The sequence below is a fragment of the Hylobates moloch genome, unplaced genomic scaffold (assembly GCF_009828535.3).
Source record: "Hylobates moloch isolate HMO894 unplaced genomic scaffold, HMol_V3 SCAFFOLD_22, whole genome shotgun sequence".
Classification (NCBI taxonomy): Eukaryota; Metazoa; Chordata; class Mammalia; order Primates; family Hylobatidae; genus Hylobates; species Hylobates moloch.
Window position 1 is genome coordinate 8607455 of NW_026652297.1, and position 14438 is coordinate 8621892.

Sequence of the window (14438 nt, forward strand, 5' to 3'; positions counted from 1 at the left end):
AGGGCTGGCCTTCTGTTAACATTTTCATATCATTTGCAAACTCAAGAAGGATGCACTTTATTATTTGCACCCCTCAAAGGCTGGCTTCCTTGGGGCACATGAAACACCTCCTGAACCATGGGTGCAATCTTCCACTAGTGTGCACTCCAACCCTCACCCTCTGTGGTCCCCTGTCTTGTGCCAGGCACTGTGCTGTCTGTATTATATGTGTGTGGCGGTGTCTGGGCCCAACCTATGACACGCTACATGTATGTGGTAACTCTGAGCAAGTAACTATGATAAGTTAGCCCAGCACTGTGGGTCTGGGACAAGGTAGATTCATTGGTGATTCACTGTCATAGTTTATTATGGAAATATTTTAGGTCAACATGTGGCATTAAACCAATTATTTCTTTGTTTTGCTATATCATAGTTATGCATGCTTCTGTTTATTAATGAATGTATGAATAGACATGAAAATGCCTGGCACATTCTTTGCTTTCTTTAAATTGTGTTTTTACATTTTAACTAAGATCAATGATAATATTCATCATGGCAAATAAGAAGTAGCACTTTTCAAAATATAGAATTAATTTGTGATGTATTTTACCATTCATGAAGAAGTTTCTCTCAGTGGTCTTCAGGCTGTGACCAGTACCATAAAAGAGTTAGGAGTATATATAGGATGCAGAGTGAGATGGGTCCATGTACCGGTTATGGCTCCCCCACTTCACTGCTGCAAAGCTCTGTTTTCTCAAGAACAAATAGGAATGATACTGGGGCCCCTATCACTTCCCAGCCTTGTGAGGATTAAATGAGTTAATGTCTATAATGACTCGAGGTAAACGTTTTTTAATTGTTAGCTGCTGTTACAAAAGGTCAGCCTATAGTTTATTGTTCAAATTGGGATTTATTAATGCAAAGGAAGACTCTATAATAATTGCGTCGGTACCACAGGCATACCCCAGAACTGTCCCAGGGAGACCAGAACTTCCTGTCTCCTAGAGCCATGACATTGCTCTTGGGCTTCAGTGCCACTTGTTTTCCCACTCTTCTTCCTGGCGCTCTTGCGCCCTCTGCCGGTCTCTGTTGTGTCCAGAGATTCCGGGCCACTCCAGTAAGAAGGCACACACACAAAACAAGGGCTAGCCAGGCGCGGTGGTTCACGCCTGTAATCCCAGCACTCTGGGAGGCCGAGGCCGGTGGATCACCTGAGATCAGGAGTTCGAGACCAGCCTGGCCAACACAATGAAACCCTGTCTCTACTAAAAATACAAAAATTAGCCAGGCTTGGCAGCGCACGCCTGTAGTCCCAGCTACTAGGGAGGCCAAGGCAGGAGAAACGCTTGAACCTGGGAGGCAGCGGTTGCAGTGAACCGAGATTGTGCTACTACACTCCAGCCTGGACGACAGAGCAAGACTCTGTCTCGAAAAAAGAAAAAAACAGCAGGAATTTCAAAACTATTTAATAATTGAGGCTATAGACACAAAAAGAAATAGTAGAGACCGTGTAGGTTATGAAGTAAACCAGAACCAATATATTTTTTTTAAGAGTGGATTCTTGGCCGGGCATGGTGGCTCATGCCTGTAATCCCAGCACTTTGGGAGGCCAAGGCAGGCGGATCACCTGAGGTCAAGAGTTTGAGACCAGCCTGGCCAACATGGTGAAACCCTGTCGCTACTAAAAATACAAAAATCAGCGTGGTGATGCACACCTGTAATCCCAGCTACTCAGGAGGCTGAGGCAGGAGGCAGAGGTTGCAGTGAGCCAAGATTGCACCATTGCACTCTAGCCTGGGCAGCAAGAGCAAAACTCCATCCCCCCCAAAAAAAGAGTGGATTCTCACTATTCTCACTGTTGCCCAGGTTGGAGTGCAGTGGCGATTTACAGGCACGATCATAGCTCACTGCAGCCTCAAACTCCTGGGCTCAAGCGGTCCCCCTACCTCAGCCTTCCTAGTAGCCAGGACTGCAGGTGCACACCTCCTTGGCCATCTAAAGCTGATCCATTTTTTAATCTTCTAAGTTTCTTAACCTCTCTGAGATCATGTTCTTTTCTCCACAAAAATGAGAATTATAGTATTTACCTTGCCAGTTTCAAAAAGTTTTGGGTAAATTAATATAGAACCCAGCCCAGTGGTAAGTGGTAGATATCTGAATTATTTTCCACACACTTGCAAATTCTTTATAAATATATGTCAAAGAGGACCATTAACATAGTCTCAGAAAACTGAGAATTCAGGCCGGGCACAGTGGCTCACACCTGTAATCCCAGCACTTTGGGAGGCCAAGGTGGGTGGATCATAAGGTCAGGAGTTCGAGACCAGCCTGACCAACATGGTGAAACCCCATTTCTACTAAAAATACAAAAATTAGCCAGGCATGGTGGCACGCGCCTGTACTCCCCGCTACTCAGGAGGCTGAGGCAGGAGAATCACTTGAACCCAGGAGGCAAAGGTTGCATTGAGCCGAGATGCATCTTTTCAGATAAAAAACACAAAACTTAGCATTCTAGTTGCTCTCTCTAATTAGTCTCTTGTTTTGTATGGAGAATTATAAAACTGTCTTCTTAGGTTAGTCTCCTAAGTGTAAAAAGAATGACAGGAAAATCTGGGAGTCATTGGCCTAGGGGAATTATGGACACTGTTCCCCCAGGCTGGAATCTGGTGAGGCGTCCATCTCTTGGGTGGTCCCTGACTCATGCCCTTTCCTTGGCCTTCCTTTGAGTAGAGGAAAGGAGGCTCTGAGTAGCTTGTACAAGCTTGTTATCCGACGTAGGTCCAAAAACCCTATCTTTCAGTTACTTTGGTGATGCAATCTTTCCCCATAATTAGCTGAGAGGCTTTCCACAATGAGGATTACGTTTACAAAATGATCTGCCTTTAACAGACGCCTGAAATCATCCCTGTGGCAGGCACCCACTTCAGATTTTTTTTAAAATTGTTATTGTACTTTAATCAAATTCATATACTTTAGATTACTGAAATTGGTATTTTGCTTCAAATTATAATTTTTGCTCCTAAGATAATCTGTTATTCAAATTATCTTAGATAGGGTGTAAAGTTTTACCCTCACATGATTTCAATAGAATTTCATGACCAGGTAGAACCTACCATTGTCCCCAAACGCTGTCCCTGCAGGGCTGAGGCCCATGATGAAGGTGCTCCAGGCCTAGCCTAGGAGTCGGAAGGACTGTGTCTTCCTTCTTTTGCCACTTGATTGAAGTATGTTGGGCTGCTGGGAAGCTGGGAATCCAGTTTGGGTACTTTCCAAACATGTTTGGAAATGTGCTTGTATTACATGTGACATTTTTTCTTAAAACCTTTTACTCCTTAGCCTCTCAGGACAGGATTTGGGGTGTTTTCATTTGTTGAAAGTCTTCTATTTATTGCTTATCTGAAGTAGGCTGTAGCTAACATTTGACTCATGAAAATGAAGTAAGCATTCAAAATGTTTTTTTCCTCAAAGCTAACAGGCCAACTTGGAATAGGGATATCGTAATATTAAAGTAGAAAGGCTTTTCTTTTGTGGCAAAGCTGTAGGCAACTTTGAGAAGTACTGGATTTAGAACAAAATTTCTATCCTCTGTTTGTAACAGCATTAGGGCTAAAGTTTGTGGGTTTCTGTCATCTGTCAGAGGAATGCTGTTTTAATTGGGAAAGTGTTTTATTTGAGATGTCATTCCCTTGGCAGACTCATGGCTCTCTAAATGGTAGCAATTTCTAGCACTATAGCTGGATTTAGGCCCCCATTCTGTTACTTAAACTATAGAATGCAAAACTATTCAGACCTCTCCAGCACCACCAAAAACCCTTTACTTTGTTTCCTGATGCAGGTTTGAGTATCTTTTCAATTTCGACAACACCTTTGAGATCCATGATGACATAGAAGTACTAAAGCGGATGGGAATGTCATTTGGCCTGGAGTCAGGCAAATGCTCTCTGGAGGATCTGAAACTCGCGAAATCCCTGGTGCCAAAGGCTTTAGAAGGTTATATCACAGGTATGTTAACTGATGCTTTCATGTGTTGTCCCTGATTAAATGTTGAATCCAAAGTTGTTAAAAACCTTTCTTATAGAAAATTGCAAAATTTTAGAACATCTGTGCTTGTGTCGACAAACTGAAACCTTTAACACTTTAGGACCATTTTTTCAAAAATTAGATTAAATAGGTTGTTTCATAACATTATGAACTTACATCTATACACCACACATTATATACTATTACATCTAAATTGGCTCACTCAGCACTAAATTTGGCTCTTCAGAGAGATCTTGTAATTCCCAGTACCTAGCTTAGAGCCTAGTTAGAGTAAGCTAGTAAAAGCTCAACGAGGGAGTTGTAAAAAATCTTCTCTTAGTGCCCTGTGGATACTTCAAGGGAAACTTTGGGCAATTTACAAAAGACAGTAGACACATCCTGGCCGGGCGCTGCAGCTCACACCTGTAATCCCAGCACTTTGGGAAGCCAAGACGGGTGGATCGCCTGAGGTCAGGACTTCGAGACCAGCCTGGCCAACATGGTGAAACCCTGTCTCTACTAAAAAAATACAAAAAATCAGCCGGGCGTGATGGCACATACCTGTAATCCCAGCTACTCAGGAGGCTGAAGCAGGAGAATCACTTGAACCAGGGAGGCGAAGGTTGCAGTGAGCTGAGATTGCCATTGCACTCTAGCCTGGGCGAAACTCTGTCTCAAAAAAACAAACAAAAAAAGTAGGTACATCCTATTTCCCTCTAATGAAAAATTTAATATATCTATTATCTGCCCATACATAAAAATATCATTTGATTAATTGAATTCAGAGAGGAGGAGTGGACTGAAAGTTTAAATGTCAGGGGAAAAAAAGGGCAGAACAGGGTAAACCTGGATTCACATTTGTGTACGTTGCTCCTCTTTACAGTAAAACTTCTCAAGTTGACTATATTTACCGTTCCAGTCCACTGCATGCCCCTGCCCCAGGCTCTGTGCCCTTTCCCACCCCTCAAGTATAACCGTTCTCTTAAATTTCATTATCATTCACTTACTTTTCTTTAGAGATAAACCAAAACGGTAAACTGGAAATAATGTATTATTTAGTTTTGCCTACTTCTGGCCTCTATATAAATGAAATCATAGTAATATACTCTTTGGTGATTTGATTTTTTTTCACTCAATATTATGTTCTTTAGAGTCATCCATGTGATTTAATGTAGATATAATTCATACATTCTTACTCCTATGTAAAATTCCATTATATGAATACATCACAGCTTATCTGTTTATTTTACTGAAAATAAACTGTTTGTTTCTGATTGCTTGATGTTAAAATACAGTGCTGCTTTGAACATTCCTATACATGTATCCTAGTAACCACATGCAAACGTACAGATTGAACTTGTTAGGTCAGAGTTGGGTACATCTTCAGCTTTACTAGATGATACCAAAAATTTTCAATTTGATTTTACCAAATTACACTTTCCCCAGCAGAGTAGAAGTGTTCTTCTATTTTCCCAATCAGGTGGGTCTGAAATGATACCATTGTAGCTTTTCTAAATTGAGATTGAATTCACATGCATGCCATAAAATACACCATTTAAAAATGTCAGTTCAACGATGTTTTGGTATATTCACAAGGTTGCTAATCATCACCACTATCTGATTCCAGAATATTTTAATTTAAAAACCCAAAAAGAAACCCAAACCCATTAACAGTCTCTCTCTGTTCCCCCATTCTCCCTCAGCCCCTGGCAACCACTAATCTACTTTGTGTCACTATGGATTTGCCTATTCTAGACAGATGCTTTGTGTGAATGGAACCCTACAGCATGGGGCATTTTGTGGATCGCTTCTTTCACTTAGTGTAGCGTTTCAAGGGTCGTTCATGGTGTAGCACCATCAGTACTTCATTCCTCTTTATTGCCAAATACTATTCCATTGTATGGATGGACCACGTTTTGTTTATCCATTCATCAGTTGGTAGACATTTGGACTGTTTCCACTTTTTGGCTATCTCAAATGATGCTGCTGTTAACATTCTTATAAAAGTTTATGTGTAAACATATGTTTTTAGCTCTAAAAACATACACCTACGAGTGAAATTGCGGGGTCATATGGTAACTCTGTGTTTAACATTTTAAGGAAATACCAAACTGTTTTCCAAAGCTCCTGTACCATTTACAGTCCAACCAGCAATGGATAAGGGTTCCAATTTCTCCACATCCTTACTTACTTATTTAGAGACGGAGTCTCACTCTGTCACCCAAGCTGGAGTGCGGTGACGTAATTTGGCTCACTGCAACCTCCACCTCCCAGGTTCAAGTGATTCTCCTGCCTCAGCCTCCTGAGTAGCTGGGATTACAGGCACCTTGCCACCATGCCCGGTTAGTTTTGGTATTTTTAGTAGAGACAGGGTTTCACCATGTTGGCCAGGCTGGTCTCGAACTCCTGACCTCAGGTGATCCACCTGCTTTGGCCTCCCACAGTGCATCCTTTGCCCATGTTTAAGTAGAGTTACTTGTCTTTTTATAGAGTTGTAAAATTATACTGAGTATACTTGAAAACAGAAGCACTATGTTTTACATGACCTATAATTAAGATTTTTTTCACTAATTTAGAAATCTTCCAGATTTTCCTAATTCCTGAAAATATTATATATTTTGCAGATACAATTTGACTATCTAGGTTGGGTGCGGTGGCTCACACCTGTAATCCCAGCACTTTGGGAGGCCGAGGCAGGCAGATCACTTGAGGTCAGGAGTTCGAGACCAGGCTGGCCAACATGGCAAAAACCCCATCTCTACTAAAAATGCAAAAATTAGCCAGGCATGGTGACACAGGCCTATAATTCCAGTTATTTGAGAGGCTGGGGCCGGAAAATCACTTGAACCTGGGAGGCAGAGGTTGCAGTGAACAGAGATTGCACCACTGCACTCCAGCCTGGGCAACAGAGCGAGACTTTGTCTTTAAAAAAAAAAAAATTGAATATATTAGCAGTGTTTTTGCCTTTGCTTTCTTTTATTTGTAAGTATAACCATCTAGAATTTCACATCGCTTTTTAAAGGCATTTTAATACTAGTTCTAAGATATGTTAAATCCAATGTAAGCAAAAAGGTAGCTTTAATTTTGTTTTATTCTATGATTTGGCCCTTTGCTCACAACGAAGAGTTTGTTGGCTGAGATTTGGTTTCTGTTTTAGTTCTTCGGTTGGCACCATTCATCCCCTGCAAGGGCCCCCCGCCTCTCCTTGCCCCTCGGCCCACCTGTTTCATCTCCCCACCCAGCTCTCCTCTCCCCACGCTCTCCAGCCTGGGTCCTGCTGTGTCATTGGAAGGCCAGCAGAATCTGAATAAAGGGCTTACTCAATCAATCACCGGAACTTTATTTTAGCTTACTCCCAGTGAAAAGGCTCAGGGCGATTAGGCAGGCTCTGTGGTTTTGATCTCTTCGTGACCTCATTTGCAGACTGGGATACAGACTTTCTGGTTAGTTCAAAGGAAGAAACATGTGCCTCTCGTGTGTAAAGGGGCAGAATGGCCTGGGTGGGAGTGTGAGAACCATTGTGTGGATCTTGTGATAATAGGAAAGAAATGTAGGCTTTTCCAATCCATTGTAAAAAGAGAATGTAATGTGTTATGCTCACAAACAAGTAAATAGCTGTGTTCTGACAGAAGGTTTCTATAGTTCTATATACTAATTAATATTCAGCACAAGATTCTGGCTTTAATTTTATTTTCTTGTACAGACTTGTTGTTATTTAATGTATTTAAAGTCTGCTATTCTTCTTAGACTTGAAGTCTCTTTTTTTTCCACAGCTGTCTCAAAGAAAAAGGTTCATAAGACGTTTCTAAAATTAGCATAGTCATTTAGTTTACTTTTTTCCTACATGGGAATGGCCTCTTGTTTGGATACCAGAGTTTCCAATCTAAATCATATAGTTTCATTTTTTTGTACAGTAATTGCAAAAAGATTTTGATTCAATTAAATCATAGCTCATTTTAGCAAATTACATTTTCTGAGTGTGTGTTTGGGCTTATAGTATTTCTTTTTAGGAATTACTTTTAATGTATCTACCACTTATTTTGTAAAGTGGCAGCTGACAGAGACTATACTCATTCATTCAGTAACTTTTTTGTTTTTTTGTTTTTTTGAGACAGTCACCCAGTCTGGAGTGCAGTGGCACGATCTCAGCTCACTGCAACCTCCGCCTCCTGGGTTCAAGTGATTCTCCTGCCTCAGCCTGTCTAGTAGCTGGGATTACAGGCATGTATCACCATGCCTGGCTAAAGTTTTGTATTTTTAATAGAGATGGGGCTTTGCTGTGTTTGCCAGGCTGGTCTCAAACTCCTGAGCTCAAACAATCTGCCTGCCTTGGCCTCCCAAAGTGCTGGGATTACAGGCATGAGCCACTGTGCCCTGCCACATTTAGATCTTACATGTTCCAGTTACTGCCTTCTTTGAGCTAACACTGTAGATGGGAAGATAAAAAGTATTAAACCAGTAAAATTACAATAAGAATTGATCAGTGTTGTCATAGGATAAATGTGGTATATGTATAGAAAAGAAGATGGCAGGGAGATATCCAAAATATTTTCTTTTCTTTTTTTTGAGATGGAGTTTCGCTCTTGTTGCCCAGGCTGGAGTGCAATGGTGTGATCTCAGCTCACTGCAACCTCTGCCTCCCGGGTTCAAGTGGATTCTCCTGCCTCAGCCTCCTGAGTAGCTAGGATTACAGGCATGCACCACAACGCCCAGCTAATTTTGTATTTTTAGTAGAGATGGGATTTCTCCATGTTGGACAGAACTCCCAACTTCAGGTGATCCGCCCGCCTTGGCCTCCCAAAATGCTGGGATTACAGGCGTGAGCCACCGTGCTCAGCCCAAAATATCTTCTGTAGACTAAAACAGTAATGTCTGTCTCTGCCTCATTAAAAACATGACTGCATGTGACCTTTTTAAAATAAGAGCTAGTTTGAGTTAGAAAGCAAAGGACGCCAGGAAAAATCTTGTCAGGAAAAAGAATAGGTATATGATGAGTAGCAGCATTGAGTTCACCAGCAGCAGGCACCTGAAAAGACATTGCGGTAGGGGTTTTGGCCAAAACATGTCTGTCTGCCCTCTAAGCAGGGTGGCCTTCTTACCTCATGTATTTCTGATTTGATTTTCTCTTTTCCCACTTCTGGCTTTGGCTCTCAGCACCACAGTCCAGGTCTTTTGTGGTGAGGGCAGCAGGCATTGAGGATGGTACATTGGGCTCTATCCCATGGGCTGTGCTCCGGAGGGCTTATCTAAGGAAAAAGAGTAAGAAAGTGCCTGTGGGTGTTTTCATTTGAATACCTTCTCTCCATAAGCTGCCTTCTCGTATTTTTTTTCCTGCTCTTATGTTCTAGAAATTTTTTTTTCTTCCAAGAAGATTAAGAAACCTGGGTTCTTCTCACAGCCAGAGAATTGTCTAGCTGTCATGAAGAATAAGCTTAGCTCCTGCTTTTCTGTGCTTTCTTCAGACTGTAACAACAGCAGCCACAGAACTTGCAGGACCAACATTTTTTGTTTTCATTTTTTCCCTTAGATATCTCCACAGGACCTTCTTGGTTAAATCAGGGACTACTTCTGAACTCTACCCAATCGGTTTCAAATTTAGACCTGACCACTGGTGTCACCTTACCCCAGTCAAGGTACGTATTTTTTTCAGGGTTAGAAAGGCAAACCCCAGAGCCCTGACTGTCTGTGTAGGGGTGAGCCAGGGTCATGTTACTGCAGCACAGGTCCTGCTGAGCAGGTTTGTGGCAGATCTCACCAATGGCACCTCCTTCCTATGTTTTTATTCCTATGTTTTACAAAACTGTTTATACCACGTTAATGAGCCTGTGTGTTTTTAATTGTTTGCTAGTGTAAACCAAGGGTTATGCTTGGATGCAGAAGTGGCCTTAGCAACTGGGCAGTTCCTGGCCCCAAACAGTCACCAGTCCAGCAGTGCGGCCTCTCACTGCTCCGAGTCGCGAGGCGAGACCCCCTGTTCGTTCAATGATGAAGATGAGGAAGATGATGAGGAGGATTCCTCCTCCCCAGAATAAAGACAAGAGAAAGCCTACGTGTCAATATGTGATGCTCATGTGTGTTTGTAGTGTGAGCTCTTGTTTTTGAAATGATTGCTTCAGTCTTTGCCTTTGTTTGCACTGTGTGTTCAGTGAAAACTAGAGAAACACAATAAGCAAATCACATGAAGGCTGAGATGATTGAGATGAAAGTTAACATAGTGTGAGTGAAAGTCTGGCCAACAGAGCAGTAGATGATATAACAAAGCATGCTTTCTGAGGAGATAGTGGGGATAATCCCTGAAGAGTTGGCAGTGTGAGTGTAACTCATTTATCTTCTATGAGGTGGGATTTTTGTGTTCCTCACACCCATGTAATTATTCTTAGAATTGAGATTGCTACACGGAGCAGTCCTTGACGATCGTGTTTCTGACGTTTCTCTTCCTTGCCTGGACTGCCTTTGACAAGGTAGAAATGAACATGAAAAGTCCCCAGGAGAGGGGAGCTGTGTAGTGAAGGGATACTGAGGGCAGTCCTGTGGCCGAGGGGCACAGATTGAACTGCTGAACTAGTTGGAGGTCTAGATGAGGTGCTTTACGCATCAGCTGCCTTAGACAGCTTCTAGAAAGGAGCGAGCGCTACTTCTTAAGTACTTAAGTGACATTTAGATAATTTATAGTAAAACTGAAATTATTATTAGCCAATGCATTGGTGCATAGAATTTACTAGGGCTACTTCTGGAAGCCAAAATAGAATAGCATTTCCATGTGCATTAAATACTTTGCCAGCACTGCCTTTTGCCAGCATCCTAAATCTGGAGTTTTACAAAGAAGGAAACTGTATCTTTAGGTTAATCAAAGCTATGCATTTCATATAGCTTTTTCATTTAAAACAAGACAAAGAAACAAACTCCTATGACCAAATTGCTTGCCTACAGTTCCCTGTAATAATTGTATGATCTCACCCAGTGTGCAATTTGTGAAAATGAACCAAATGTCATTACTTTTGTCTTCAAGAAAAGTCTATTTCAAGAATATGAACAGCATTGTTTCCTTGTACATGTCACCTTTTTTCACATTTTCATTAATCAGAATGACCTTATTGAGCCTACTCCTGGGGTCAGTTGCATTTTAAACTAATCCAATATTTAGTGTTTCGCAGAAACACTGGAAAACGTTGAACACTCCTACTGCCTGGATATATGGTAGTGCAGTTATGTTGTTGATGGCTCAAGATGTCATTAGAAGTACTGCAGTGGTGTATTCACAGCTGCTGCTTCTCTGAATGAAAGAGTGTAGGGACACCTGCCACCATGGCCAGACCCTGACTGAATTTCACATTAAGGCCTTGGAAAGGAGCAAATAATAATGGGAGAATTAACTCCAAAACTTTGACCTGAATCATGTGGATTTGTCCCAAGATTATGCTAGATGCACCAAGCATGGCCCAAATTGGTTCTTTTTTTTAAATCCCATGGAGGAAGTGCAGGCTCCTTCCTGTGGTGCCTCTTTATAGCCTCACCACCATGCTGACACAGCATGGTGAGGAGGAGAAAGCTTTGGCTAGCTCAACATGTTTAATAAGGCCATAAAAACTGAGAAACAAAAACATTCAACTTTAGCTGAAGCTCCTTTGATACAAAAGTCTCACTCTGTCAGAAATAAGCCATAGTACAGACTCAGAGGCAGTTTCTAGAGAACTTGGTCTTATCATGGGCTCTGGAGCACACCTCTCAGACCAGTCAGGAACACCGGGGAGGTGACAGCAGGTCCCCAGGGGCCTGCAGGGGAGATTTCAGCTGCACAGATTGGGATTTCCCTCCAAACCAAACTGTCCTTTAAGGGGCAGCCTCCTCTTTTTACTAACTCCACCCTTTCTCATCTCTGGGACCCAGCAGGGACCTGGAGAGGCCGACGGCCACAGCTACCTTTGTAGTCTTCGAAATATTGAACTGCAGGTCCCAAGATGCATTTCAGGATTTAAGACAGGTGCACTAATGATAACCATTCCTTCACCAAATAGCAACATTCTTGCCAGAGTTCTTGGGAAACCTGTTTTTTTCTCTACTCTCCATCTCTGCTGCTCTCATGCTTTAAATTGATAAAATATGGGCTTAAAAAAAAGAAAGCCGCCAAAGACTCTTATCCTTATTGGTGCCCCATCATTGGCCACCCCAGCCGTAGGTGTGTGCTGTTGGTGGGAAACGGTCTCCTTCCTCAATGTTGTGTTTGGGTTACTGGTGAGGCCGGCTCACAGAGTGACATCGTGGTCACCAGTACATGTCGATGGAGTAAAATCTTGCCTTTAGAAACTAGGTTGAGCTGTTCAGAAAGGCCAATTCTCTTCTGTATTCCCCCTCAACATTAATCTGGGTCTAAAGCTCAGCACTGAGTCACAATTTGACACAAAATCAAAGTGAGGCAGTGTTAGGAAACTGTGGGCTGGGTGCAGTGCCTCTCGCCTGTAATCGTAGCACTTCGGGAGGCCAAGGCGGGCACATTGCTTGAGCAAAGGAGTTCAAGACCAGCCTGGGCAACATGACAAAACCCTGTCTCTACAAAAATACAAAAATAAGCTGGGTGTGGTGGGGCATGCCTGTAGTCCCGGCTACTCAAGAGGCTGAGGTGGGAGGATTCCTTGAGCGCAGGAGGCGGAGGTTGTAGAGCCAAGATCACACCAGTGCGCTCCAGCCTGGGTGACAGAGCAAGACTGTCTCAAAAAAAAAAAAAAAAAAAAAAAAAAAAAAAAAAGTGGGAGAGGCGGGGGGAAGTTGTGGTCACAATGCCCAGGCTTCTTTGTTATAATGGCACACTGGGTTACTTGCCACACACAGATCACTCCTCCCAGGGCTGCTGGCACACACTGATTGTGGGGGAGTTCAAGAGGCCTTTTCCCCTTGAGGGTGAGTGTGGCTGTCCCCCTTTCAAGCGTGTGGCATCATTCATTGAGGAAGTGCTGGCTCTGTTTAGCACATGCACAGTGGCACTAGGACCTGCGTGTCTGGCCCTCAGTGGGAAGGGTGGTGCCACCTAGGCACACAGCAGCGCTTATGGGCCCCAGGTGCTTATCAGGCTGCCCTCCTCTTCCCCACTGTCGGTCTGTGTCCAGTCGTGGTGTTTGTATACCTTGTGCCTTATGATCAAGGTGGGCCTTGGAGGAGGGTGGGAAAGGAGCGGCCAACACGGTGGTCCTCTACCCCTCAGCGACACCTACTGCCCGAGAAACTACAGACGATGTCCACATGTTTGGCGTCCTTCAATTTAATTCTTTCAAGAAGTGATGGGAAGAAAAAGCTATGTGGTTTCTGCCATTTTAGCAGGATAAAGAGGATACTCCTTCCATTAACAAATTTTACAGTTGTAACAGTACTCTGCCGTATTTGAAAAATAATGCCAGAGTCAGTCCTTGAAAACAAGGTAGCTCCTGTCAGATAATTCAAATGGATTTTTTTTTTTTTTTTGAGACTGAGTCTCGCTCTGTCGCCCAGGCTGGAGTGCAGTGGCGATCTCGGCTCACTGCAAGCTCCGCCTCCTGGGTTCACGCCATTCTCCTGCCTCAGCTGGGACTACAGGTGCCCGTGACCACGCCTGGCTAAAATTTTTTTGTATTTTTAGTAGAGACGGGGTTTCACCGTGTTAGCCAGGATGGTCTCGATCTCCTGACCTTGTGATCCACCCCTCTCGGCCTCCCAAAGTGCTCGGATTACAGGTGTGAGCCACCGCGCCCGGCCTCAGATGGAAATATTTCACAGAGGAGTGGCTCGCTTTAGCCCTGCAAGACATCTATAACTTGACTGTTTGCTAAACCACAACTCTTTTTGGCTATTTGGGTCATAGAGCAGAGTTGCTCCAAGTATAGATGCGACTTAGGCTCCCTCCAGCACACAGTGTGTGTGCTGGAGGGAGTGTGGATTAGCAGAGGATGAGAACTACCTCAGCTATTCCTGCCATAACCACACTGAGAGAGGGGGGCGCGGGGGGGAGCCTATTTAGCTTTTCTTTTTTTTTTTTTTTGAGACGGAGTCTTGCTCTGTTGCCAGGCTAGAGTGCAGTGGCGCGATCCCAGCTCACTGCAACTTCTGCCTCCCGGGTTCAAGTGATTCTCCTGCCTCAGCCTCCCAAGTAGCTGGAATTATAGGCGCATGCCACCACACCCGACTAATTGTTTGTATTTTTAGTAGAGTCAGGGTTTCACCGTGTTGCCCAGGCTGGTGTCGAACTCCTGACCTCAGGTGATCTGCCCACCTCAGCCTCCCGAAGTGCTGGGATTACAGGTGTGAGCCACTGCACCCGGCTCTATTTAGCTTTTTAAAAATTATTTCATTTCAAGGGCCCTTTAATATCTATCAAGTTCCCTCCCCTAACAAAATGGGCTGTCCCTGCCCAACAAGTCTGTGAAATAGACCTTAAAACTGTGCTGCCTTAGTGGTAAGTAAAGGGTGGGGGT

At 43.3% G+C, this 14438-nt stretch overlaps 1 protein-coding gene across 15 annotated transcripts in view; it reads left to right on the plus strand.

The window, feature by feature from the left end:
* TFDP2 (transcription factor Dp-2) overlaps window positions 1-10058 on the plus strand; it is a 193162-nt gene extending 183104 nt beyond the window's left edge. For all 15 annotated transcript variants that reach the window (XM_058433376.1, XM_058433375.1, XM_032143360.2 and 12 more), the window contains 3 exons: window positions 3815-3981; window positions 9527-9632; window positions 9848-10058. In XM_058433376.1, coding sequence (XP_058289359.1) covers window positions 3815-3981; window positions 9527-9632; window positions 9848-10031 — 457 coding nt within the window. In that variant the 3' untranslated portion in view covers window positions 10032-10058. The remainder of the gene's footprint in view (window positions 1-3814; window positions 3982-9526; window positions 9633-9847) is intronic.
* Window positions 10059-14438: the final 4380 nt, after the last annotated feature.